The 27,076-nt window shown below is 37.3% G+C and overlaps 3 protein-coding genes across 4 annotated transcripts in view; 2 read left to right on the forward strand and 1 right to left on the reverse strand.

The window, feature by feature from the left end:
• Positions 1 to 418: 418 nt before the first annotated feature.
• On the forward strand, positions 419 to 8,010 carry tmem72 (transmembrane protein 72). The gene is made up of 5 exons (XM_015028059.1): positions 419 to 895; positions 4,506 to 4,572; positions 5,057 to 5,128; positions 6,475 to 6,614; positions 7,368 to 8,010. The coding sequence occupies exons 1-5, from the start codon at positions 820 to 822 to the stop codon at positions 7,787 to 7,789; spliced, it is 777 nt and encodes a 258-aa protein (XP_014883545.1). The 5' UTR covers positions 419 to 819; the 3' UTR covers positions 7,790 to 8,010.
• A 2,490-nt stretch (positions 8,011 to 10,500) lies between these two features.
• rassf4a (Ras association domain family member 4a) overlaps positions 10,501 to 27,076 on the forward strand; it is a 31,493-nt gene continuing 14,917 nt past the window's right edge. Inside the window, exons 1-4 of one of the 2 annotated variants that reach the window (XM_015028063.1) lie at positions 10,501 to 10,639; positions 19,224 to 19,296; positions 20,233 to 20,290; positions 20,427 to 20,502. In XM_015028063.1, the coding sequence (XP_014883549.1) occupies positions 10,637 to 10,639; positions 19,224 to 19,296; positions 20,233 to 20,290; positions 20,427 to 20,502 (210 nt within the window). In that variant the 5' untranslated portion in view covers positions 10,501 to 10,636. The remainder of the gene's footprint in view (positions 10,640 to 19,223; positions 19,297 to 20,232; positions 20,291 to 20,426; positions 20,503 to 27,076) is intronic. The other variant, XM_015028064.1, reaches the window with a different exon arrangement.
• On the reverse strand, positions 17,448 to 19,073 carry LOC106944803 (C-X-C motif chemokine 10-like). The gene is made up of 4 exons (XM_015028069.1): positions 18,810 to 19,073; positions 18,527 to 18,656; positions 18,345 to 18,428; positions 17,448 to 17,994 (listed from the first exon to the last, which is right to left on the reverse strand). The coding sequence occupies exons 1-4, from the start codon at positions 18,874 to 18,876 to the stop codon at positions 17,865 to 17,867; spliced, it is 411 nt and encodes a 136-aa protein (XP_014883555.1). The 5' UTR covers positions 18,877 to 19,073; the 3' UTR covers positions 17,448 to 17,864.

Raw genomic sequence — 27,076 nt, forward strand, 5'->3', positions numbered from 1 at the left:
TGCCAGTTATTTGTTCTGACTTTCATGCATGTGTGAATATGTCAGAGGCGGTCTGTTTGTTTCTGCGCTGCTTTAGCTCTCATCCATTATACTACTCCTAATACACGGTTTCACTGCTGTGCTAAAGTGAATTTTGTTTATGATATCTCCAAAACTGTAGAAACTGCTTTCATGTATGCTGACGCAAGTTATCGTTTGTATGCCGTCAGAGCACACTCATGCCTAAACAGAGCTGCAATCAGTGAGCTTGCAGGCGCTGAAGGATGCCTTTAAGATGGATAGATTATACTGCTTGGAAATGTTTTAAAATAACTCGAGAAGAAGGGGAATAAAGGACTTATGGTCATTTATTTCTTTTAGTTTTCAAGGCTTGACTGGAGTTGTTGTTAATGCTGTATATGTGCATGTAGGGCAGTTTCATATTAGTTCTCTAGAGGTAATTTTTAACCAGCTTAAATGCAAAATGCGACTGGCTGATCAAATGACCCTGAGCTGGACAGTTTCACCTTGGTGCAAGAGCAGAAAGCCTTTGTGAAACTTGCGCTCCGTGCTGCTTGTGTGAGAGTGATTAGCAGTTACTGGAGCAACAGGAGCAGTGAGCCACAAACTTTCTCGAGGTGAACTTGTCCTCTCCGGGGGGCTTCGCATCACGACACTGATGGATTACACGACTTTCGCAGTTACTGTTCGCTCAACTATCAGTCAACCGTCCATGTAGAATGCGTCTTTAGAGACGAGACTCTGAGAGCACAAATAGAGGCTGAATTTGTAAAAAAAAAAAAAAAAAAAAACCACAAAAAAAAACCCACTAAAAATAAGATGGGGAACTCAGGGAGCGTATGGTGGACTGTGGTGGAGTGCGCTTGCAGGATCCTTGGTGTTTCTACAGCAACAGGTAAGACTTGTGGGCCTTATTGAAAAGTGTTGCAAAAAAGAAATGTCTAAAGAGGGATTCAGTTAAAATGTAAGGGATTTATTTACCAATTCAAGGTATCCCTGTGAACTTTTGGGGGATCAAGGCAGCAAGAAAAGGGTATTAAAATTCAGAACGTGCAGTACACCAGGGCTTTTGTTTTAACTGCTGCTAACACCAAAAAGATATCATAAACTTAACAGTGCTTTACAAAACTATTTATACAAATAGATTTTTTCTTTCTACTTTTGAAACATTACAGTCACAACACTTAATGTATTTTACTAGGATTTTATGTTTTGAACAAAAATTAGTGCCTAATTATGAAGAGGACAGAGAAGAATAGATTGCTTTAAAGACACTGAAAAAACTTCTAAAAACTGAAGTTTTTGTATGTAGGTCACCCTTTCAGTAAATAGAGTCCACCTGCGTCTAATTTAATCCCAATATAAATGCAGTTTTTTTCTGTGTAGATCTGAGAGGTTTGCTGGAGAACGTTGGCACTCAAACCACATCAATGACGACTAAAGCGCACAGAAGACCAATACAGTTGTGAAGAAGTCAAATTCAAAGTTTGGTTGTGAAACAATATTTTGAAAGAGCAATGTTTAAACTATATTCTAAAAAATGAAACATTATTACACAACTGTCCACCTGTTGAAAAAAACGGTTGTGCCACCTCAGTTAATAGGTCAGACAAGGACAGCATTATTTGGAGAAGTAGCCAGGAATTTCACAGTAAAGCATCTAAAAGATGAAAGACGACCACAAGGTGCTCTGGTCAGACAGGATGTTTCTGTTTAAAGGCAAAACGCTAAATATCGAGGAACGGCAACTCTGCATATCTCTTCTGACCGCATCTCGTGGTGATGGAACCACACTGTGTTGTTATGATGCTTTTTTAAGCAATAAAAGGAACACAAGTGAAGATGAAGTGGAGTATATGCAGGGCAATCGTGACAGAAAACTCACCAGAGGCAACTATCATTATCCAAGGCGCTAAGCTCCTCCCAACTAACTTTCTGCTCTGAGAGGTTAACACCTGACCAGATCTCCATCCAGCAGGTGCTGAGATTCCTAAATCTGATGAGTATTTACCTGTTCTGGATTTGTAGAAAATCTGATTCATCGAGAAGACTTCTTCAACTTTCTAACGTTTATAAATCACATTAAATTCTTTAATACGTTGACGTTTGTGGCTGCAATGCAAGGACAATGTGAAAAGTTCAAGGTGTAAGCATATTTTTGCAAGACATTGTACTTCAACAAAGGTCAACTGTATTCCTGACCCCAAAGGACACCACTCTGTTGATATATAGGACACATAAAAGCACACTTGATGGCAAGCTATCATTGTTCCTCCTCCTGTGGTTTCCTCAGACACCCGATTACCCGCAGCACATTGAACCTACGTGGAAGGAGCAGCTCTCAGGTTCCTCCTTGACAAACATGGAACCCCTATTCTTAAATTCAGACAGCTGCAGACAATGAACATTAACTGGGAGACATGTGCCTCACATCATACCAGCTATAAGTCTCATATCCAGCTGAGACTTATAGGGCTTAACTGAACAAGCTGTTGTACATTTACGCCCACAACAGGGTTGTGTGCATTGTTTTTTTTTGTTTTTTTTTTTTTGTTTTATGTGTAAAAACACATGTATGTATGCTTATGGTGCGTGTGCCTCTGTCTGAGCGGCTGCCTGTTCACGCGTCTCCACGTCTGAGTCACCCCTTTGGCCTCTGTGTGTGTGTTCGCTGCAGACATTAATGCAGGGAGCGCATGTATGTTAATATCCAGCTGAGCTATATGCAGCGTTAATTCCCCTCTCACTCTCCAAACTACCAGAACATGTTTAAGTCACATTCCCACAGCTTCCCTCCCGCAAAGATTGCATCTGTGGATGTTGGAGTACACCAGCCAAAGAAATTGCTTCCATGTGTTTAGCAGCGATCGTTGCGTTGCGGAGCTTATCTCACAGGGAAAATACAGGTTATTATACAAAGAGGGCTTCACAGTCATTTCAAAGATGTTTTAGTCAGTAATCAAATTTGCGGGATGTCCATTTAGAGTTGTGAGTGAAGTGGCCTATAGAAAATTCACGAGTAGCATTTTTTCTTTATTATAAAAAAGCAGCTAAAAAAAGCTAGAGGTCCTGATTTTTAAAGGCAACAAAAAGTAACATGTAGTATTTCAGTTCTTTTTTAATTAGTGTTAGGTCTGGAACAAAATCTTAGTTGCCATTGGACATGGTCAGTGTTCAGAAACAACCCCTTTGGCAAGTATCACAGCTTGTAAACGCTCCTTTAAACCAGGAAGGAATTTATCACCTATTCTCTGGGCTTTCTTTTCCTGCTTTTTAGAAGGTTTATGCTCCAACTTTAATTCAAGGCTATCTTTGTCTTTCTTGCTTATATTTTCAATAGAAATAAGACATGCACTGCATAAATAGATGATTTAAGTAGACTCAGTTTCACTCTGGGTTTTGATCAGTTAGGATTACAAGTGAACCCTTATCTGCATTTTTTTAAAATATTTTTTAAAACAGTTAGCAAAGTCAGTCTGTATACACTCTTACAGAAATTTAGGCGGTTTTTATGTTGTTTTTGAACGAGCTGGTGCTTGGTGTTACTTACATATTTTCTTCTTCTTCTACTTCAAAATTAATTATACAGAAGTTTTGATTCATAAAACTTTCTAGAGCTCTTACATGAGTTCACCTCTTTGGCAATTCAAGAGCAATGTTCTTCTTCATTTATCTTTTCTTCCAAAGTTCATTTTGAAATGTGTGATTTCAGATAGCATTGCTGCAACTTATTTGCAAGAGTGTCGAAATGGATGGTATTGTTAGCATTGCTGAGGAGCTAACATCTCTTGATGTTTACAAATCAAGATTTTCTGAATCAGTGTGATTACAAACCACCGAATTGTCCAAGACTTTTTTGTGATCATGATTGTGTACAAGCTGGTTTGAATTTCAGACATCTGGATGTTGTTATGAGAGCACAAATCTAATTTAATGCACAGACTTTTGGCATGGTGCAGCATTCCTTTTCTAGAAAATTGGGCAAACTGGCTTAGTGACGCTGGACTTGTCGTTGACTCATTGTGAAGTCATTTGTTGACACCAGTGCTTGATGGTAATTCCAAGCATGAGCAAGCTATTATCAACGTTTTGTGACAATGAGAGAATAAATGTTAATAATTACAAAAATTACTGGTACTTAACTTAATGGATGATTTTAAGTTGGCTCTGTTTGAGGGGGTTGAAATTAAAAAGTAGGCTTTAAGGCAAAGTTTAGGTTAGTTTTTATGTTATGCTACTTGTACACAAAGTAAAAAGAAAAACAAAAGAGCCTCAAGAAAGACTGCAAGAAATACAGAAAAGCAGTGTGGGAAATATATGTAATAAAGCCCCTAAACAGAACAATATCCGCTTGTGAAAATATTAAACATATTTATCTTAGTTTGAGGTGTTTATCGGAGTCCAACAGAACCTCCGGCAAATAATGATCTTACTCTGACATCTGGTGGACAGAATCTGCTCATTACTCCGACAGTAAGCAACTCATTTATTCTTTTATTGTTCAGTGTTGTGCGCTGTGGGAGTGGAGACAGTCCAACAGGGAGAATTCAACAGCCTTGGCATCTACCTGATGTAAGTTCTTACATTTTTAAGCTGCTTCATGCTGGATCATTTCTACAAAACCTTATTGTGTTCTACTTTTGTACCACTTCTTTGCAACATATGGCACATCAAACAATAAAAGTGGTCTGTGGGCTTTTAAAAAAGTTACTTTTGGTTATTTGTCTTATAATGATAACACATGCAGGCTTGCAAAAGAGATGGGGAGGAGTTAAAAGGCTAAGCGGAGGTGCAGAGTGCAGAAGGGGATCCGTCTTCCTCCTCCTCCTCCTAATATTATTCTGTACCAAAGCCAAACTCCCACAAAACTGGAGGAAAACGTCTCTCCTGAGACAGAGACAGTTTATTTTGTTTTTACACAACATAAGCTGTCTCCACACAAAATATAATTTAAAAGTGTCTGCAAGAATGCAAAACCAAGCTATTTATATACAGTTTGTAGCACATAAAAATTGTTGCATCACTGACATGTTGACATGCTTATCCCTTTCTGCAGAACATCCTCTGTCGGCATCATGATGTTTGAGTTGGCATATTTTCTGGATTCCCTACTGTCCATGTGTATGCCGTAAGTACACAGCTGCCCTAAAAATATTTGTTTGGAACTTTTGAGTAAGGAACATACATAACGATGGAGTAATGTCCAGTTAAATTTGTCCCATAAGTCGGGTTTTGGATAGGTGACAGTCTAGTAGCAAACTGGAAAACCTTTTGAATTCACTAACTTGTCATCTTGTTTTTTGTTTTTTGTTTTTTACATCACTTTGGTTCCCTTCTACATTAAAGTGTTTTAGAAATGAATGTGTGAATGAATGAGTAATATTGACAGTAACAGCTAATAACACCATATCTGCCTCCATTTAGAGAACTGAAACACTAAACAACCATGTTCCCTGCTCTTGGCCATTTTGGTTCTAATTTAGTGACATAAAAACCACCAGAAGCACAAATATGTAGTTCACACTGGTTAACTTGAATGTGTTTTACATGCAAAGCAGCCATTTTCAATTAAACTCTTGGTTACTTTGAGACCCCAACTGGAGGGTGGTGGTTTGTTTGTTTAAACAGCTTTGAACATTGAAATTGTGAATTTTAAGGACAAAGTGTATGCACCATAAACCACACAGTAACAAAATCTAATTTAAACCTTCTAGCACTTAAAGTGACCACAGTTTTACTATGTGTTTTTATATTGCTCACTTTTGATTGAGGGTTTTTATCATTTTTGTCCCCAACTAAATGCCTCAATTCTATTGTTTTGAGTTCACGTCTAACAGTTCCTTTTATGATCCGTCTTACAAATTATCATTTATCTCCCCCCAAAAGGACCAGTTTCACATTCTCAGTTTAACCACGACCGTTGTTGCTGTGGATTTAGACCATCTTCTTGCAAGACAAGGCTGGTCAGTGTTGGAATGCATTAGCATTTCCCATGCAGCTGCAAATTACTCATATCTAACTGGATGTGGCAAATATAGCAACGTTAACAAGTGCAGAAGCAACAGTGGAAATTTATACAAATGCCTGCTGACTAAACATAACATTTTCTCAAACTGCTTGTGTCATTTAAGGTTATATTCTTTTTAGTTTGAGAAAATTTGCTACTAGGATTCGTCTCAAGAAGAAATAAGAATGTCACACTGATTCTCCACGTAGGTGCTGTTTACTCTCACTGCATGTAAGATACTGTCTGCTAAACCGCTTCACACAATCTCAGCTGAAAGCATCCAAGCATCCCTGGAGCACACATGCTAGTTTATTACCTAACTTGAATGTCCATAAGAGGGCAGACTTGTCTTTCTTTACATGTTCTAATTGTCTCAGATTTTTAAGAAAAAATGCAGTGTGTAAAACTCCTTGTAGACTGTACTTTCCAGCTGCTGTTCTTATGATTTCCCTTTTATTAATCTGCAGCTGTCCTCCAAACTGGCAAGTGTTTGTCTTGTGGGGGAAGATGGCTCGTGTTGGAGGCTTTCATAAATTCCTCTACTACTCCATCATGTCAGTGGTCTGCTTCTTGCACCCTGTGTTGGTTTGGCACGCAGTCATCCCAGGTAAAAATTACCATGAGCAGCTGTAAATACTTTTGCACTAAAACCTGACGGCTCTGTATTTAAGAAAGTGTGGGATGCCTGAATCTGATGCAGTAAGATACATATGAACAATTTTAAAAGAGTTATTTATTTTCACCATGAAAACAAAAGTGCCTTGCAAATGTTCCCAACACTCCTTGAACTTTTTCACATTTTGTTACAACCACAAGCAACAGTATCTTCTCTTGATAGTTTAGACAAATTAAGGTACAAATGTGAAACGAAATTTAAAAAACATGATATTTGCATTCATTTGCATTTAGCCCCATTGCTGACCTTTTAGGAAAAGTTACATTCCAACAGATCTAAGTACAGGAATTGTTACCTATCGTTCTCAATTGTACAAAGTGAATTAAGTTGAGCCATTATGTCACATGAACACGGTTCTAACTAATTTCACAGTGAATGTTTAATTTTTTTGTCTTGCTGGAATCTGAAGCTCCTTCCCAGTCTCAGATGTCTTTCAGCTTCTAACAGGTTTTTTTTTTTAGGATTGCTCTGTACTTTTGCTCCTTCCATCTAACCTTTTGAAAACTTGTCTTTTTTGTATTATTATGGAATTCTGAGCTTCATGTTGTACCAAAAAAATACATTAAGGTTTGTGGTTGTAATGTGACAAAATATGGAAAATGTTTAGGGGTGTGAATACTTTTGCAAGGCACTCAATATTCTGTTGGGAACCCATAAATAAAGGCGTGTAATTTTTGACTGCAGGATCAATGCTTTTGGTAACAGCCTTTTTCAACTTCATACTAAGCAAGAAAGCAAAGAGCAAGTCTCCCAAGAGTCCACCAGAGAGCAACAGTGACCAAAGCCTAACAACTGTCTGCGTAACAGAAAGATCTGGCTCCAACAGCGCGTCCTCGTTCTTCCAAGCAGTGACGGGAAGAAAGGGAGGGGAAATGGCCCTCACAGACCCAGATCACTGCTTCGAGCCACAGGAGAGAGGAGAGAGCGTCCAGGCCATGCTGGAGCAGGGGCAAACAGTAGCACCTGCTCACACAGAAAGGAGGAGGAGGTGGAAAGAGGTGATCTGGTTCAGAGAGAGGGAGGAGCCTGTGGAAAGGGAGATGGAGGAGATGAATGAGTCTGAACCAGACACCACCTCAGACACTGCGCCTATGATCACCGACTGAGCAAGTGATACTCCTTTTTGCAAACTGTGAAGCATGCATGCTGTATTCAGACTTGGTGCAAAAGTGGAAAATGGCCAAACGAGCATGGTGTTGTTCTTTCCTTTTGCTCTGATCATATGGCTAAAATACTGATTGTTGTCATTTGCATTAAATGTACAAATTTGCTTGTTTTTGCCCTTCAAAAATGTCTAAAATATAACTGCAAAAGCAATAAAAAAAACATAATAAAAGCCATTTGTTTCTCAACGAGCACATGGTAGCTTCTAGTCTGATTGCCTGTTTTTGCTAAGCCAGCGTTGATTGAAGACCAGATGTTAAGATGGACGAATGCAGTTACTGAAGCATGCATTATTCATAAGCTCATAAATTAGATCAGCTGATTTGTTCATTCAGAGGAAAAAGGAAATATGCAGAAGTGTGTAAAAGAAGGAGCAGATGTGTGTTAGTCACATTCAAGCCTCCTCATTGTGTGTATGTCATGTGTTAGTGGTGACCATGGAGACAGAGCTCTGAGAGGGGAGCCCATGTTATTATGGTGATTAGAGAAATGTAAGATAGCCTGCACAACCACTACCACAGGCCTGTGTGTCACCACAATATGGATTAATAGTAACTCATGCTATTGTGGCTACTATCGTGGTCTAGGGATTGTAACGTAGCGTCATAAATCATAAAATTAGCATATTTGTGTGGGGCTGGATGATAAGAAAAAGATTTGTTTTCTTCTGGGTTTTTATCGGGGTATGAAAGATGCACGTTCCACTTTTGTTCAGGTTGTAAATCAATAGTGCTATTCTGCCAAAGAATGCACCCCAAACCTCTTGGTTCTTTGTTCACTCAGCTGCAGGTGTGAAACATGTACGGCTGAAAACAGCAATCTCTCAGCAGAGGGAATCAATAAGAACAGAGCACCTCATTCCATTCATCAAAAAAAAAAAGCTCTTCACAGACATATCAAGTGTCAAACACGTGAAAACACACAGAAATATCTCAAAGCTTAAACAAGTGAAACAAATCACATCCCCCTGCAGCTACTTCCCTCCGTTGCTTTGTTTGATTGCTTTGTGTCTTAACATGTGAATCGAGTCAGGCGAGATGAGACGTTCTGGTGTGTTATGGAAAAAGACAGAGAGTCTTTGTTTGGAGCATGCTGAATTCACTCACTGCCCCACATCCTGAGTTGTGTTATTACCCTCACAAAGATTTCTGGTAAATTAGCAGCAGAGTGACCCCATAATAATCAGGCTGCATATTTTCATAAGCACTCCACCATCTTTTCCCCATTTTTTAATTTATTTTTTTTTTTTTTTACAGAGCTGTTCTCTAAGAGGGAAGTTGGTCAGCTGTTGGGACAGCTCACTTCCTTTGTGCATGGTAAATCATAGCTCCCATTCAGACGCAGGGTTAGAGAGACTTCCTTCAGCTCTTGTTTCCACCCTGACATAGTTCCCGAGATGGCAGATCCAGACTCAAAAACAGGATGGGTGAAATAAATCTTCCCAGGCTGCAGGAACTTCAGCTCTGCTGAGTAGAGAGAGAATAATATGCACCAGCTCAGGTTGTGTGGGGGTTTTGTTTGTTTACTTATCAGTTCAATATGAGGATTTTTATAAATTATAACAAAAACCTGTGCACTGGGACAAGTGGAAAGCATATACCCTTAGAATATTCTATCTATAGAGTGTCATTGAGAAGTTAATTTATGTAAGTAATTCAATTTGAAAACTGAAACTCATACAGTACATTCATTATCTAAAGAGGAATGCTCTTAAAGGTATTAATTATATTGTTTTGTTGGGGTTTTGTTTCCAGTTTTTTGACTAGTCTATTCATCAGCAGCTTGTCAGGAAGCAGGGCAGAGAGCGAAGAAGAGAACATGCAGCTGGGCCAGCCTGTTGAGACTGCAGCCTCTGCATATGGTGCACATGCTCCTCCACTGAGCCACCTGGTGCTCCTTAATTCTATTCATTTTAATGATCTTGGCGTGCTGCAAGGCTCTTCAAATTATCATTGACTGTGGAAACTTCATACTGAATCTTTAGCAACTTGGATTCTGAGAATCCTTCCTCAGGGCCTTCAGACTCTGGGATCTTCTAAATAAAAATAAAAATAATAACTTTCTCATAAAAAAAGGGATTTTGGACCTCTAAGCATAAGTTCTGTAATTTTTACTTCATAGACCATTGTCAGAAAATGTGACATACTATACATATGAGATGGCTCTTGACATACTGAGCAATCCACGTCACATGAAACTTCAAAACACTCTGTTTTCCTTCCACTTAACTTTCCCATAATATGCTCTGATACGCCACTTTGTATAGAGACAGTTTCTTTAGAGACTTATCTTCCTTGAGGAGGGTGTCACTGGCTAGACACCTTTTAAGTAAACAGTCTTCTCCATAACTGTGTGAACATAACATTTCTGCATCAAACCTTTTTGATCATATGCATTTTTCTAATTTATATTTTTAAAACATTCTATTTATTTTTTTAAGTCTAAACTCTGTTCATCCAAATTATGTTTAATGAATCTATATAATATTTCACTTTTTGAAACGAATAACCTAATTAAGTTCTCAGGGATAATGTATTTTACTGAGACAACGATCAGATACTGACGATTTTTCGCTGCATGGTTTTTAGAGAGTACCGTACATAAGGTCCCGCCCACACTGAACGGCGATTGGCTGAGGAGTGGCGATGCCTGCTTCTATTGGCTTTGTCCCTCGTCCGTTTTGTATCCTCTCTCAGAATACCGCTCGGGCAAAAAGGCATAACACTAGAAAAGATAAGGAGAATACATTGCTGGCAGAGTCACTGAAGAAGACGAGGTCGCACTCTGTTATGGTAGGAGACATTATCATTAATTTTACTACAGGATGGCCTTGTACAGCAAGATGAAGAGGCGGGGAAGTTTACTGAGGTTATAAAAAATAATAATAATACTTCGGAAGTTGGATTGCGGTAAATTTCCACATTTTGTGCTAAAAATATTAATACAGAAGGGAGTGGCTTTAATGTAACTTTAGTGAGCTCCTGCTCGCTTTGCTCTCATGTTAATTGTGCAGTGATAGCCGCAAGCCTAGGAATGACCACACCAAGTAATCTGAAGGTGCATCTCCTCACCCACATTTGTTCTGATGTGGGGTTTTTATGCTCAAATCGTTATTTTTGCACAATTTTTGGATGCAATCTGGAGCTCTTTTTTTGGACGTTTCTTGTCTTCGGGCGCTGCTGGCCACTGTAGGTGCGATAATTAGATGCGGATTTCGGGATGATCAAACCAATCACAGACTGCAATGAAGGTTCTTTGTCCACCGGGAGAGCTCACACACATTGGGACAGAGACGGCTCACAGAGAAGATCCTTTTTTGTAGAGCTGAACATTACTTTTATTACAGAAAGAACAATAAATTGTATTGGCAACACTACTAATTCAGATTATGTTACGTTTCAGTCATAAGCTTCGATGCATTTTATTGAGATTGAATGCGATAGAGTAACACAACAGATAACTGTGAGGTTGACTGAAAAACATACTTTTCAGAAAAACAAATTTGAAGTTACTATGTATTTGTATTCATCCCCCTTTTCCCTGATCCCCATAAATTTAAACCATACAACCAAACACTTGAAAGAAGAGCATCTGAGCAATTTTGAAGCTGTAGCCTACCACAAAGTCTCAATTTTGTGGACTTTAACTGGACCATCCTGACACATGCACAAGCGTTGATCTGAGACAATAAAACAGTGATAGAAGTGCCACCAGTTGACTTTAGTGCCCATAGGAAATACTGACATCAACCATTAACTTTAATTTTGAACAAATTGCCAAACAGATGAGGTGTTCGAGTAAAATTTACTTTTGAGTCAAATTGAAAGTAAGAAAAAGAGAAGTACAGATGAAAAAAAATTAGAGAACTTACATTTAGCTCTAAATGGACAGTAGATAACTAAGTACAAGAGGATGTGGCTGCTTATTTAGTTCAACAGTTAAAGAGCATCTATCTATGATGTGAAAATCAGACAATGGATAATATTCACATGGAGAAAATAGAGAGAAAAAATAAACAGAAAGTACTTCAGGCTGCAATAAAACCAGAGCATGTAAAACCTTTCAGCTACAAAATACACCACAAAATAGTGCAAAGGACTACAAGAAATACATCTGCAAGTTTTGTGTTATATATGCACAAAAATTATTCAGATAAACAATACCAGCTGGACCAAATCTCTCTGTCCTGCTTAGAGAGGTCAAACCTCGACTTAAAAGGTAGAAATTCTCCACATCATGTTTGGGAGTCTTCTCTTAACACAGCTGGTCGTTATCTATAACAGTTTGACATGCAGAGACTTTGGATTAAGATTAATTTTATCAAACATGTTCTCTGGCCACTTCATGGAGTTGCTTAAGTTTGTTGCTATCATTCAGAATCAAGACATGGGCGAAAAGGATAAAACCTACTCAATAAAATATCTGTAATAATGTAATGCTGGTCTTGTCAATATGAAAGGGGGAAAGTTTCTACAGGAAAGACAAACTGTGATGCCCTTTTTTGTGTGCTGCTTCACAGTTCACATCAACTTTTATTCCTGAATCAATGATTGTCCCAAACTGTCAAACTGGACACATTACACAGTTTGACAGTTCTCCTTCTGGAGCAGTGCCAGAAAAAAAGGCAACTAAATTGCAATAAAAGCTGCTTAATAAAGGCAAAAAACATGCATAGTTTTTCTTATGTTAAGGCACTGTCTTATGTGGCATACCTTAAAAACCTGCAGATTAACATCACACTTGAAGCGAAATGTTTAGCTTCAAGTCGTATGAATACTTTTGTGAAGCACGACTATACATCAAGCTTAGTCCGTCTTCTGTGCAGACACGTGTGAAGGTTAAATAATTTATCATAATGGCGACAGACTGGAATCCTTTAAGTTATGGAAAATTGATGCATCTCTTAGTGTGTATAAATATGAATTAGAAACAGTCTGGACATCCTTTTATGGATATCCTCTCTCAGTTATCTGGCTGGTTGATAGTGGAAAGGAACAGCTGATATGTCCTCTGGGATTTTTGCACAAAATGCCCATGGTGTATTTTGTTTTAGTAAAAAGTAAAACAGCAATGTGACAAGTAAGAATCTCTCCTTTTTTTCATGCTCTCTATGTTTTAGGTGAGTTACCACCAGACTTTCCACACATGACTTCTCAAACCCAGACAGTATTATCTGTTTCCTGATTTTTGTGGCAGCTGCTCACTGCTAATGTAAGCAGTTTTTTCTTCTGTTTTTTTTTTTTTCTCTCCCTTTACCAATCTGTGCTCTGGCTCATACGCTTGTCTCTAGAATCATCTCTGTCATTTATTTTGAAGGAGCTTTTAATGGCCCACACAGGAACATGTAGAAATATTCAATATTAGCACTTTTATTAAAAAATAACTAGACACCATTAAATTAACAGAACTTCCTCTTACTTTTACTGTATTCTGATACCACACAGAAATTATATGAATTAGTCACAGAGGGTTAAATAAGTCACATTCTTCCATTCAACTGGCTTTGCCTTTTAAATCTTGAGATCAGACTGTCTGAAGCACTGCCTAGGCCCGAGTGGATCATGTGACCAAAGGGTGTAATTCTTGTTGTAAACACTAGGTGACACCATTGGATCATCAGCTTTGCAGTGTTAAATCTATCAGAAGTTTTTAACTCAACTACAAACGCTTATATGTGAGTCAGTGGTCCATGAAGTTATAGGTATGTAACTTGAATGCTACATGGAATATAGACATTGAACATATTTAAAAAAGAGTGTGTAAAATGCATATCATTACAATAAATCAGTCAGTATTTCATAATCTTTCTTTCTGTTATGTGCACATCCTTGTCAGCAGAGTTAATATTAACTGATGGCCTATTAAAGATTTACCACTAACCATGGTAAAATCAGTGAAACTTTCAGAAAATGTGTTACTGTTACAAAACATACTAATAGCAATGGCTGCAGCTACATTTCTAAACTTTTGAATGTTTCATTAAGAGCAGTTGAGGCCATAATCTGAAAATGAAAATATCATTTCACCAGGCTTGGCCAGGTGCCCCTCCTAGAACAAAGAATAAGTTCACTCTCTCTCACACAGTGACGTTCACAAAGGTCTTTAGGTAGCAGGTGAAGAGCAACAAGTAATGTGCTCAGCTGCAGTTGCCTCTATGCACACTTGCTGCAATTATAAAGAATGAAAAAAGTGTGTGTTGAAACTTGTTTAAAGTTTGTTGCACAATACTAAAACAAGTTAGGAAAAGACTTGAGGAGCATTGCCTGATCAGATGAAGACAAAGCTGAACTCTTTTAGTGCCATCGCAACAACCATTTTTGGAGGAAGAATGGTGACACGCAGCACTCCATCAAAACAAAACAAACCAAAGTGAAGTGGGAACATCATTGTGTGGACTGTCATACAGCATACTGACTGACTTCAAATCAGTAACAGAAGGATTTATGAAGAAATGTGTTAGGACACTCTTGATTGGGATTGGCAATCTTAGGAAAACATGTTGAAGACAGGGGTGTTATGTATTTTCTAGGCACATCATATAATATATCACAATCAAGTCACCTTTAGTTGTTATAAAAGATGTTGTGTATATATCAAAGATAACTTAAAAGTAATTTGGCTCCTCAATTAAACACCTTGAAATTGGGTCTCTGTCTCTTTAAGAAGCTCCTACTCTTTCTGATACTCCGCCTTCATCAATAGATGCATCGGCTGAGAAGTAGTTCGTATGATGAGCTCAGCAGACACGTTGTTCCACCAGGTGTTTGCTCATGTCTGCTGCTGCTAGTCTGGAGGAGTTGTGAAGGTGAGATGTTGCTCTATGAGGGGATTCTGAGCTGGAGACTGCAGCTCCACTGAGGAACTTTTAGGAAATATGTGTCACTTTGTGAGAGCAAACATCTTGGCACCTCCGAGTGGCTGCCATGGGTGATTCAAGTATCACTCAGCACTCCTGGTATGTTTTCGATTAGGGAATAACATTGTAAGATGAAATGGCAAGTTTAGTTAATACCCCATTTTAACAGTGACATTGCACAGGCACAGACAGCCTGACTTCATGGTATTTATGTAATTAGCTTCCATTTATTGCTCTCCATGCAGTTCTTTACAATATGAATATTGCTTATAGTGACAATACAATAAACTTTGATGCATTGTGCAGTACAGTATGCACATATACATGCACATCTATTTTTTGTTCTGGCTGCTGTTTCTTATTGTTGCCGCCCTGCAGCAGAGGGTTTTCTATCAACCGTTCCTGCATGTGGGAGCAAGTTTCTCAGTTAGAAAATTTATCTTTGTCAATATTTTTTGAAAAGCTGATTGGTTGCATGTTCTCTCCTGTTTTGAACAGCGTGTATATTCTGGAAATGATCCTGAAGACCTTTTCAGCACCACACCCTGTCTCTTTGCCGCAGCTCATCTATAGGACACTTCTTTTGCTCTGAAAGGCTCACGTTGGTGGTGAGAGGGTTTGTCTAAAGATTGTGTGTTATTAAAGGTTGATCACAGGCCAAGTGGCAAATACACTTATGCTCAGCTTTACGATTTTGTGGGATTACGTGTTCGCAATAGTCTGTGCAGGTTGTTCTCTTTCAAATGCGGATTATGAGATACGCAACATTTTAAAGTTCAAATACAATTTTGCGTGATTTCATTTCTTTATTGAGTTAGACATAGAAATAGAATGCTTTTATTTTAAGATTTATTGCCTTGTGGAGGTGATGGCGGTGAGGGTAAGAGAGAATGGGGGTTGGGCTGGACAGTGATGCTGTGGCTTATGGGAAGAAAGTGTCCCAGACTCTGTTTGTCCTGGTTCTAATGGGCCGTTAGCGCCTGCCAGGAGGCAGCCGGTCTAACAGGTGGTAGGCGGGGTGAGTCAATTGTTCTTCTCGCTTCTCCTGCAGTATCTCTATTAATGTTTGATAGGGTGAGTGGCTTCTGATGATTGTTCAAACAATGTGGAATGTGTTTTCAAAAGCAGCCTTGTATGAAGAAAAGGAAATTAGAAATCATAGTACCAAAAATATTTGCAGACAAAATCTTTTTCTTATAGTAGATTGTTAAGTAATTTTAATGAGAAATGAGAAATGCAAGTGAGTCAGTGAGAAGGTCCATCTGAAATGAGACTGGGCAAAAAAAAATCAATGTTTTCACTTAATCAAATTTGCTGTTTGTAAAGAATTAGTATGAAAAAGTCACCAGTACCATTATAAACAGGAAGGAAGTTTTGCTTTTCATTAGATAAAGAAGATGCTGCCCAAGAATGAAGCGTCTGTCCCAAAATCAACAAGATGGATGGAAAGTTGGATTTGCTCTCTATACAAGCCAAATGTTGGGGGAAAGTTTTTACCATCAGTTAAGACAGCGATTGAGCTGCTTTGTCCACAAAAATGAGAATTTTTTTTGGAGGAGTCAAAGTAAAGCTTTCAATCCTAGGAACAGTGTACCAGCTGTCAAACATGTTCTTAATGATCCCAAACACTCATCAAAACCGTTTTGGAGTAAATAAAGCAGGATAATATCAAGTCTCTGGAATGGCACTAACCTTTAGCTGGCAGCAACCTTAAAGCATCCTTAAAAGCTTGGTGCAGGCCAGGAAACCAATTAATTAAAATCACTCTGCATGTGATCAAATTTTCTGCCAGAAGTTTGCCAGAATATTGCTTGTGGCTACAAAAACCACACTGATCCTTTGTGACTTGCTATGGAACATTTAGCCAAAATTAGTATTTTTAGATTTTATCCTGTATATTTGTAACTTTCTACCATTAATTTGCAATTTTTGCGGGTTAACGTTTAATCAGACCACCTCACTCCATAATATTTGACTTTCACTCAGTGCTCTCACTGTGGTGATAACGGAGCAGTTACGGAAAATCCCTCCTGCATTCCCTTACCTTTTAACAATGCCTGTACTGTGGTAAAATTTACTTTCACTTTCCATGTCACACCCATGTTCTGCCAGCCGTTTGGTGGGAACGTGATCACATGATGATTTCGCAAGAGTTTATATGAAAGCCGTTTGGATTTCTTCTTATTTTCCAGGACTGGAGCGGAGCAGGTTGGAGCGTGCATCTGATATTAAATGGTGGGCTGAAGGATAACTGTGTTATTTACACAGGCCCTTTCTTGCGGCACTTACTGGGTGTAGCTTATGAAATACTTTTACAAGACCTCTCAGGCAGCATGTGTATGAGTTAACATAACATCCAGTGGCTCCTTCTAACAGGAATGTCTATTGTGCACAACCAGTAATAAAAGTATAAAACATTATTGCTGTACCCTGATCTGTGCTGTAAAACTCTTGCTTTACATCTTTAGATGAATCTGACAGTGCTGCTTTACTCAAATTCTACTGTGAATTGACTTAATGTAGTTATAGCTTAAATACACATTATTGTACAGCTATTTTAAGAAAGATTAGTTTGTTTTTCTTGCAGCTGCTGACTCACATCCTGGAGATTTTTTTTAACTAAAGCAGAGGCTAGGGTCTCGCTGACCCCTCACGTCCTTTTAGGGAAGGCCTTATCTGCCCTTCCTTTAACTATGATCTACTATCAAAGCTTGAGCCTAAAAATAAAATCACACGATAACAGATCTGTTCTTTTATATTTATTTATAAAACAACTTAAAAAAGTTTATATATATATATATATTTATATAAAAATAAATACATGGAAGACTTTTCCCAGCTGATTGTAGCTACACATAAACAGTCCCTTGACCATTTTTCAATGCTTCAAAGTGAAACCTGTCACTTTGTTTGTAGAAATAAAATCAGTCTCTTTGGGGGAGGGCAAAGCCCCCTGCTGCCAACTAATAGAGATTTTCAGCTTAGATAAAACCTAAAGGGAGCACGATGATGAGCTTTACTATAACAGATTTTTAAAAAAGTGTTTAAAACAGGCACTGTTGTACTGCAGTCACAAAAAAACAGCCCGCAATGCAGCAACCATCGGTCTGTACACTCTTCGCTCCACACTGTAGCTTTACACTGTTTGGGAACCTGCTGAACTATTTGGATTGTGAGGATGATGCTCTTCTGGTTTGGTCCCTTGCCTTCTGCTGGGGCCTCGGTTGGCGCCCGCCTCGCCGTCTCCTCCTTCGCAGGCACACCTTCATGTCGCTGCCCAACTTCTGAGTTCTGAGAAGGAAATAAAAAGCACTTAGAAGTAATATCACACATTTGAATGAGAAGACAAACACTTAAACATGATCTGCAGAAAAGATCAACAAAGTGCTAAACCGGGCACTCTGTATTTACAAAAACCAGCTTGGCGACAGTCAAATACAGGTGGTAGTGATTTATGTGAAACAGGATCCCACCTTGTTCCAGATTAGTTTCAATTCACCTCTAAGCTGAAGCATTATATGGTTCACTTACTGCATTTAAACGCTGTCTTTCATTCTTAATAAACCCTTAAAGATGCAATATTTTCAACTATTACTGCCGGGGACTCTCTGGAAATAAGTGTTTTTTTTTAAGATTCTCACCTTTCCCAGCATCGAATCAGCTGTTTCCCCATTGGTGCTTCGGGATTTATGCAAACATTTGAGTTGTTACTCTTCAGCGTCACTCTGAAAAGCACATAGAAAAATAAAACACATTTACTACAACTTTCAATATATTTTTAAGGTTGGCTGATGTATGGCTGCCTGCAGCGTCTGGAACTCACATGACTGTAATGTTGCTGCAGGTGGCACTTGTAGGGTAAATCTTAAGGTCTGTTAGTTGCCCCCTGACCCTCTTTGTAGTCTCTGGACACAAACATCTTCCGGGGACGTATGTGCCGTCTGTCTCTCGCACTGCACAGACACAAAAACAAGATTAAAGGTTAATCCGCTAAGGCACAGCGAGAGTGAGAGTCCTTGTTCACCCAGCTTTCTTTTTCTTTTTGCAGGAGAAAGCTATAATGCACTTTGGTTTTATTAAGAACTGTTTTATAAACATGTTCTTACCTGTAGTGAGTAGACAGCAGAGGCTGAGGAGAGCGAGCTGACAGACAGCCTGAAGATTAAGCGCCATGCTGGAGACAAGACGAACGTTTGCGCTGAGCTCCGTTTTGGAGCTTTATACCAGCATGCTCCTCCCCCCGACCACTCCACTCAGGAGATGGGTTTTCCAAACTAGGAAATTCCCTCGCTTTGCTCCTAAAACTAGGATACATGGATAAAGCACACGTTTCCTCAGGATGTGTCATGTGATATTTTTAATAAATCAGTAATTAACTGACTTTCCTTATTTTCTACTGTGCAACAGAAAGAAAATTAAGCTAAAGTTATCTGAGATTTTATTTATTTATTTATTTATTTGTTTTTGTTAAAGTTACAGAGAACTAAAGTCTACTTTACATTTCATTATTATTTTGGCAGCAGAGGCAGATTTTTGCCCTGAATGAGACAAAGACATTCCTCCTCAGGCTCTCTGTAACCCCAGCAGCACAAGGTAATACTTTTTTTTTTTCCCTCTGTTGGCTCCGTGTCAACAGCCCCATGTGATTTCTCCTAATTCAGTGTCCCTACATGAAACCCTAAAGCAATAGCTTCCAAAGGTTTTGTTTATAAGGAAAGGTTCGACTAAAATCATTAAAAAAAACTACTATTAAGCATCCTTTAACTTGTTACTGTTTTGTTAATTTGTGTGGGGTGATTTTTTATTTTATTTTATTGATTTTATTTTTTTGTGATAGACCAACACAAAGTGCTGCATTAATGTGAAGTGGAAAGGGGATATGTTATGGTTTAGTTTTCTTTTTCAAATGAATAAAAATCAAACAATGTTGCCTTGCATATGTATTCATCATTCTGAGTCTATAGAAATACTTTTTGTTGCTTTTACAGCTGCAGGTGTTTTGGGGATCTGCTTTGTACATACAGGGTTGGAAATGTTTGCTCATTCGTTGCAATTACAGAAACGAGAAGAAAGGCTGTTTGTGAACAGAAATCTTGGCAAGTTGCCAACTGGAAATAGGTCTGGACTTTGACTTGGCCATTCTGACTCATGCAAATCCTTTGATCTAAATCAATCAATATCAAGGTGTCTGGATGCAAATCCACCCCAAACTTTTACTTTTTTTTCTTTTTAAAGAATATAGTAACGCATCATTTTCATTCCTATTCATAAGTGCTGGTTTGCTTTGGTTCATAATATAAACTCCCAGAGACAAATATAAATATTTAAGATTGTAATGTGATAAAGTATAAAAAGGTGTAGTAGGTGTAAAGACATTTATTAGTAACTATATTGATTTTCTTTGCTGCCATTATAAAAGACCTGCATAAGACGACATTGTGCCTTTCTCTCTTCAAATCTTTATTTTTAAATTGCTATTTGGGATCATGAGCAGAGACTACGTAAACTGTTTTGTCTCGTTTTCTCCAGTGAGAATGTGTGAACGTCAGACCTTTGTAAAGCTCAGCGAAGAGAAGCTCATACCAAAGTAAGTGCTTACTGAACACAGACAATAAACCAAAGTCGGTGTGTTGATTAGACGTGATACGTTTCATTTATCGCCAGCAATACCTGCATTGTGGGTGAATTGTTAACACTAATCCAGCCTTTGTGTTCATATTCAGGTCTGACATCCTGTCACTGCTGAGAACCTACAACTGCTATCATGAGGGGAAAAACTTTCAGCTGCGGACTCGCGAGGTAAGAATCGGGATGCCGCGTTGCTGCTGGAAATGCAGGGAAGAAAGGAGTAGCTAATGCAAACTGCTGTGCCTTACTGTGAAATGCCTCACACATGTTGAAGCATAGCAATTTGATTGTCTGACAGATAGAAAAACCAAAGAAGCATCACACTGTGACTGTGGCTGTGAATGTTGAAACAAAGCCCTTCAAGATTCCTGACTTGTTTTCCAACATGGCAAGTTGGTAAGAAACCCAAAAAAAAGCCCCTGTGTCCCTCAAAATTAAGACAGAATGAGAAGGGCAGGCTCCTCTTTCAGTAGAAAACTCATAGAGAAATAATTTCCACAGTAAGCTCTTTTTGTGTAAAGCAGTTGGGTCATTTATTTGATAATTATCCTGAGGGTTTTGTGGTTTGGAGTTCCCCTTTGTGTTCACCAGCAGGTTTTCCAGCGACAGCATGCATATTTTTCAGTGTCTGTACATTACAAGGGCAGGGCAGAGTGGTCAAGATGTGTCCCTCATTTTTATTCCCAAGTCAGGCCCACAACCTTACAGAAAAATAAACAGAAAAAGTAGCATTGTCACTTTCTGGGGAAATCCCACACAGCTGCACACGATGGGCAGAGGAAACCGCTGCTGCCAAAATATTTCTGTGGTATCAGCCACAAAGGAAACAACAGTTTAGCCACCTTCAAAAACTCTAATAGCATGTAGGATAAAACGTTACCAAATTTTTCCTCATTTCAAGTGAACAGAAAATGATCTGGCACAGGATGACTCAGCCCTGTAAGCCCTGCTTTGATGTCGGAAAGCAGCACTGTGTCATCTTTCAGCTATGCAGATGAAAAAAAAAAAATGAAAGGAAAAGTGTGTTTATGTAACTTAACCCAACTGTACTGTAAGACTAATGGATACTTTCGGTTCTAAAGCTTAGGTTCTTCAGTGATTTAGCCGTGAACTACTTTTACTTTATAAAGTATTCACACAAGACATACTGGGGCAGATGATGAAACAGCATTTTCTTTTCATGAAAAACAGTTTTTACATTCAGAAAGATAACATTATGTTTGCTCAGACAGCAAAAAAGTAGACAATTATGCATTATATATAGACATAATACTTATGTAAATAGATAAATACAGATGCTACTTGAGCCCTAAAGACGGCTGTGTTTGTTCTGTTGTGGGTTTATGTAAGAGCCCAGAATACAGAGTGTTTCAGTGACTTTAATGTGTGTTAAGTAGCAGGTTAATAAGTAGGTAATATCAATATTTTGTGCTGGTAGGCTTAACCAATGAGCATTCAGAATTCCTCTTAATAATACGGTGTGACTTTAAGCTAATAATCCTAACGAGAGCAGGACAATAACTTACTTGACAAAATTTTCCCCTTCAGCAGGATTTTCTCTCCACTACATCTGCCAGGTTTTTATGTAAAAAAATAAAATAAAAAATGCACCCCTAAAGCACTCCTGGCTGGGAGGTTGTACTTTCCAGACAAGAGGTGGGAAATCTTTTAGTTAGAGTAATGTTTTATTTTTTTTGGTTTTTACATAGGTTTTGCTTATATTTGGAATTTTTAAGCATTTATCTTCAGTTGTGCAAAAAAATTCAAACTGGTCAGAAATATGGATCATTTACAGAGTTTAAAGTTGAAAACAATGGATTATGATGCTGCATATTGTGTGTATGGCAGAGTTAAAAACTGTTTATACCAAATATCATCTCAATACGATTTCTGCCAAGCCCCATGCAATCACAATTACAATACATTACAGTTAAAGTCAATTGATCATATATTGCAAATTTAGTCATCTACCTAAGCACCTTATCACTAATCTTAGGAAAAATCATTATTAGTGTAAGTCATTGAGTGTCAGCAGAAGGTCAATCAGTTGCAGCTTTATGGCTGAAAAACAAAACTTTTTATAGTCATTATAGTTAAAAAAAGATGGATAGAGAAGAAACATCTCAGAATCAGTAGATCTGAGTTACATATATAACTGAAAAGAGACGATTAAGGGTTCAACGTAAAAAGAAAAAGTTGTATGGGATAAAGTTTGGACTGGACAAGCACTGTTAGCTTGGGAATTATTATTTAAATAACTCATCTTAATATGATCCATACATTAACTCTTTTTGTATCACAGTTCCAGTATTTATTTTAGTCATACAATCTTACTTTTTTCAGTATTTTTTGTTTTAAACAGAATATATTGGTCACAAGTTTAACTGAGGGTAATCTGTAAATATGCATGGCTCAAGTAATCAGTCATTAGATTCCTGAACTTGCATCTCTTTGTCATGACTGTACAGACTTGTCCACTCTGATTATACAGATTATGTCTATTTAGCTCTTTCAGACGGTGTTGACCTACTTGGCATGTACAGTCCTGCTAGTAATGACAAGACAAAGAAAATAATTTCTTGTCTTTGGTGTCCAGAGATGCACATGTTTGTTTGTTTTCAGGCAAGTCAACAGTCTGCAAAATCGTTTTAAGCCATCCTAATTTCTGTTGACTTTGCTTCCAAAAAGCCAAATCTTCTTATAATTTTAAGAGTTCTTACTGACTTACTGAAGTTTTTCTAAGATTTTCTCCAACTGTCCCTCCAGTTTTTGTGCAGTATCCAATCATAGCATGGCATACTGTGCACAGAGTGCATAAAAAGTTGAAGAACTTCTAGAACTCATGTTTTTGAAAAATACAAAATAAAAAATTCTTATTTATGTGGTAAAATACTAGTACATGTTGTATGTATTCTTTCTTTTCTAACTAAACTTAAATACAGAAATCTGAACAATTTGTGGCAACTGAGTGCCTAAAGCTTCAATGAAGAGTAGGTTCTCTGCTAAATTGTCTGTTGTATGTCAACACAGATGTATCCTTTGGGTTTAAGAGGCTTTTTCCTGTCTGAATGAGTCATAAGTAAGCTATAGAGACTGGAATGAAAATGAGTGGAAAAAGCAATTAAAGCCTAAAGTAAAACTTCCTCAGAAATCTTCTAAAACAGGCTTGCTCCTTGGGCAAAAACTGAAGAAAGGAGGGACAGCTCAAGCATTTTGAAACACGCTGAACCTAGTGTCCCTTTTAGGTTAGTAGATTTACTCTTTATGAGAAAAACGTTAATGCACAATTCCAGTGTGGCAAAAATGCTGGAATTACAAAACTGTAAACATCTAATCCATATTGCATTGGATTATAATTTTGATATGATTTATATAAACACAAGAACAATTTTGTTATTGTTTGTTCAGAAAGTAGTGCTGACTATTTCGTACTCACAAAGAAAGCATTCAAGCTACTGTATGTGTTGTTTCTTCATGTTATTTGATCAGAATTTACCAACTTTTAATTATTTTTAATTAACGTGTGCAGCTCCTTCTAATTTGGTAATATTGAAGAGGGAGAAAGCACAGTTAACATTTTTTATTTTTATTTTATTTTAACAAAGGTCTTAATCTTTTTGTAAAAAAGCTCAAAGTAAAATTTGATGCTTGACTGCTTGTAGAATAGCACAGCAATGTAGGTTTATTTTAAAGAATTAGAGTATCATCAAGTAGCTTAACTTATCTCAGTAGTTTAATTTAAATAAATAGATTTCTTACACATGGAGTGATATTTGTGAAGTATTTATTTCTCTTAATTTTAATGATTGTGACTAATCATTAAAATTATTTAAAATATGAAAAAGTTTCTCGAAAAATGTGACTTAAGACCAACAAAAATCATATTAATACATAACTGTTGGCATTCTAAAAAGTATTTCCATGTACTCTAACATATATAACATATATAGTATTTGTTTGGGACTACTTTTGCATAAACTTCTGCATGAGTCCAGCATGGCATGGAGGTGATCTCTGTGGGGCTCTCTGAGGTGCTAAGGAAGTCCAAGCTGCTTTTTTCTATGAATTTTCTAATAATTGTATGGTAGATGACTGCACTAACTTTGGACTTAGTAAATGGCAGGTTACCATGCCATGTTGATGATGACTTGTCTCTTCACTCTTCCTTCAGATTCTGGGAAATTACTTTCCCAAAAGAAATACACAGTTTACAGAAGACATTGGGGTCTGCAGCTGTTCCTACGGCTCAATCTGACTTTTTCTGTCCACTCAACTTTCCATTAATGTGCTTAAACACAACATGCTGCTAAAGAAGCTGGTTGTTCACATTGATACATTGTTGCGACTCCGCAACATAACATGTAAGTAACTAAAAATATTTTTTTTATATGCAAATCTTCACATTTTGGAGTTTTATGAGCTGTAGAGTATAATTAGAAAACAAAAATTCATTTGAAATACTAAAATAAAATAAAACTTATTGGGTTCTGTTGTATGGTTTGATTTAAAAGAAATAAATAAAGAAAGAAAATTACATGTATGATCCCTAAAATACTTTGCTGATGTCTAGACTAGATAATTAGACCAGTTTATGTGGGGCATCTCAGCTGCAGACCCAGCAGACGCAGGGCTACTGGGGACTTAGTCACTGGATATTTTGTGGTTATAAAGGTCAAACCATTGCTCAGCAGTAGCATTCTTTGGTTATGCATGTATGCTGCCCAAAAACCAAAGTTTGGAAACTCATTTTGGAAATTTCTAGTAAACATATAGACCACATGAATGGGCTTAGATGTAGCAAACATGCAGCATCATTCCTCTTTGCCAAACAGAGCAGTCTGATGTAAACAAGTTGTGTGTGGAAATTAGAGGCAGGTTGACACAGGAAGATGTGCAGGTTACAGTCAAGATTAGATCATAATCAGGTCAGGTGATGTGCTTTAGTCATTGGGCATGTGAGTATGACTGACTTTACGGCTGTCATGTAAAGCAAATGAACCAAATCTCTTTGAAAAGGGAGCGAGCTCGAACATGTACGACTTTTCAGTATTAATGGAGGTGTTTCTCAGTCCTGGAGACCCTGTTTGACCAGTTAGCCCACACAGTTTCACAGTCAGGATTTATGACACATTCAGTCTTTTGACAACAATTTATTTTAATTTAATTTCACGCTGAATTACACTCTAAAAAGTGTATTTGGGCTGCAGTTCATCTTATGGACTTATTTACATTAATTTCACTTAATTATTTTGCTTTTGCTATGACAACTTTCTTTTTGTGTTCATTTAACTCAAAACTTACAAATCTTTAACCTAGAGGAACTTTTCACTTTGACTTTACTTAAAACAATTGAGTTCAATGCCAGTTTTGTATCCTATGTCTGACCAACTCAATTTATTATGATCATCCAACTCAATTCATTAAGTCCTTCCATCTCAATTTGCTAAGTTTTTATAACTTAATTCATAAGGGGGCTTAACATGACAAATTTAAGTCACTCTTACTCAAATCATTTATTTTGTTCTAATAAACATTTAAAATCTCTTTGATTTAATTCTACAGAAAGTCAACTCAAACACTGTAAAAAGTGTTTGAGTTTTTTTTACAGTGTCCTCTAAATGCACTCTAGCTTAAAAGTTACAAATCTTTTCCTTAAATGACCTTTTTACTTTGACTTTACTTTAAATAATTAAGTTCAGTACCATAATTTGTATCCCATGTCTGACACCATGACTCAAGCATACCAGAAACAAATTGACTGTGGCTCTGTGGGTGGAGTAGTCATCTTGTGATTGGATGGTTGTTGGTTCAATTCCAGCTTCCTCCTGCCATGTGTTGATGGGCAAGGTGCTTTCCCCCAAATTGCCTACTGATCTGCATATAAATGTGTGACTGTAGTGTAGAGTGGTCAAAATGACTGGATAAGTTCAGTCCATTTTTTCAAGTAAACTAAATGATTTGAGTAAGACTGACTTAAATCTGTTATCTTAAACATACTTAATAAATTTGTAAAACAAAATTAACAAATTGAGTTGGATGATTATAATATATTGAATTGGTTAAACTTAATAAATTAAGTTGGATAAACTTAATTGAATTGCTTGTTACCCATAGAAGTAATTCAATTAAGTTGGTTCAACTATTTTCTTTTTAGAGTGCAGTACCAAAATTATTTGATTGTTGATGACGGATATGTAAAGTTAATGAAAGGAAAACTGATTCTTAATTGTAAGACAACGTTGTGCAGAATCTCTAAGACTGAAAGCTAATCACCTTAAATAATTGTAGCTGACATGAAGCAGTGTATCTTAAAGCTGTTTAAATAAATGTAGAATATGTGCTTCCTTCCTTTGTATCTTGTATTATACTGATATTTACAATCTCTTACTGAACGAAGATAATTCACCGTTTCACTGACTCACCGCTCAATAAAACACAGAACTGACTGTTTACCTTGGACTCTTTTACTGTAGTGACCCAAAACCTAATTATCATGTGCTCAACCATGAAGCGCCCCCTTGTGGCTATATGTAGTATATCTGGCTTTAAGTTTGAACTCCACCATTAGATGGCGGTAAAGTCATTGCTAAAAATGTAAAAAAGTATATATACCAATATATTTTATATATAAAATATATATAAAATGTATAATATATATATATATATATATATATATATATATATATATATATATATATATATATATATATATATATATATATATCTAAATAACAATAAAAAAAAA

This window comes from Poecilia latipinna, unplaced genomic scaffold (assembly GCF_001443285.1).
Source record: "Poecilia latipinna isolate Pla-1442-1.1 unplaced genomic scaffold, P_latipinna-1.0 Scaffold113, whole genome shotgun sequence".
NCBI classification, from domain to species: domain Eukaryota; kingdom Metazoa; phylum Chordata; class Actinopteri; order Cyprinodontiformes; family Poeciliidae; genus Poecilia; species Poecilia latipinna.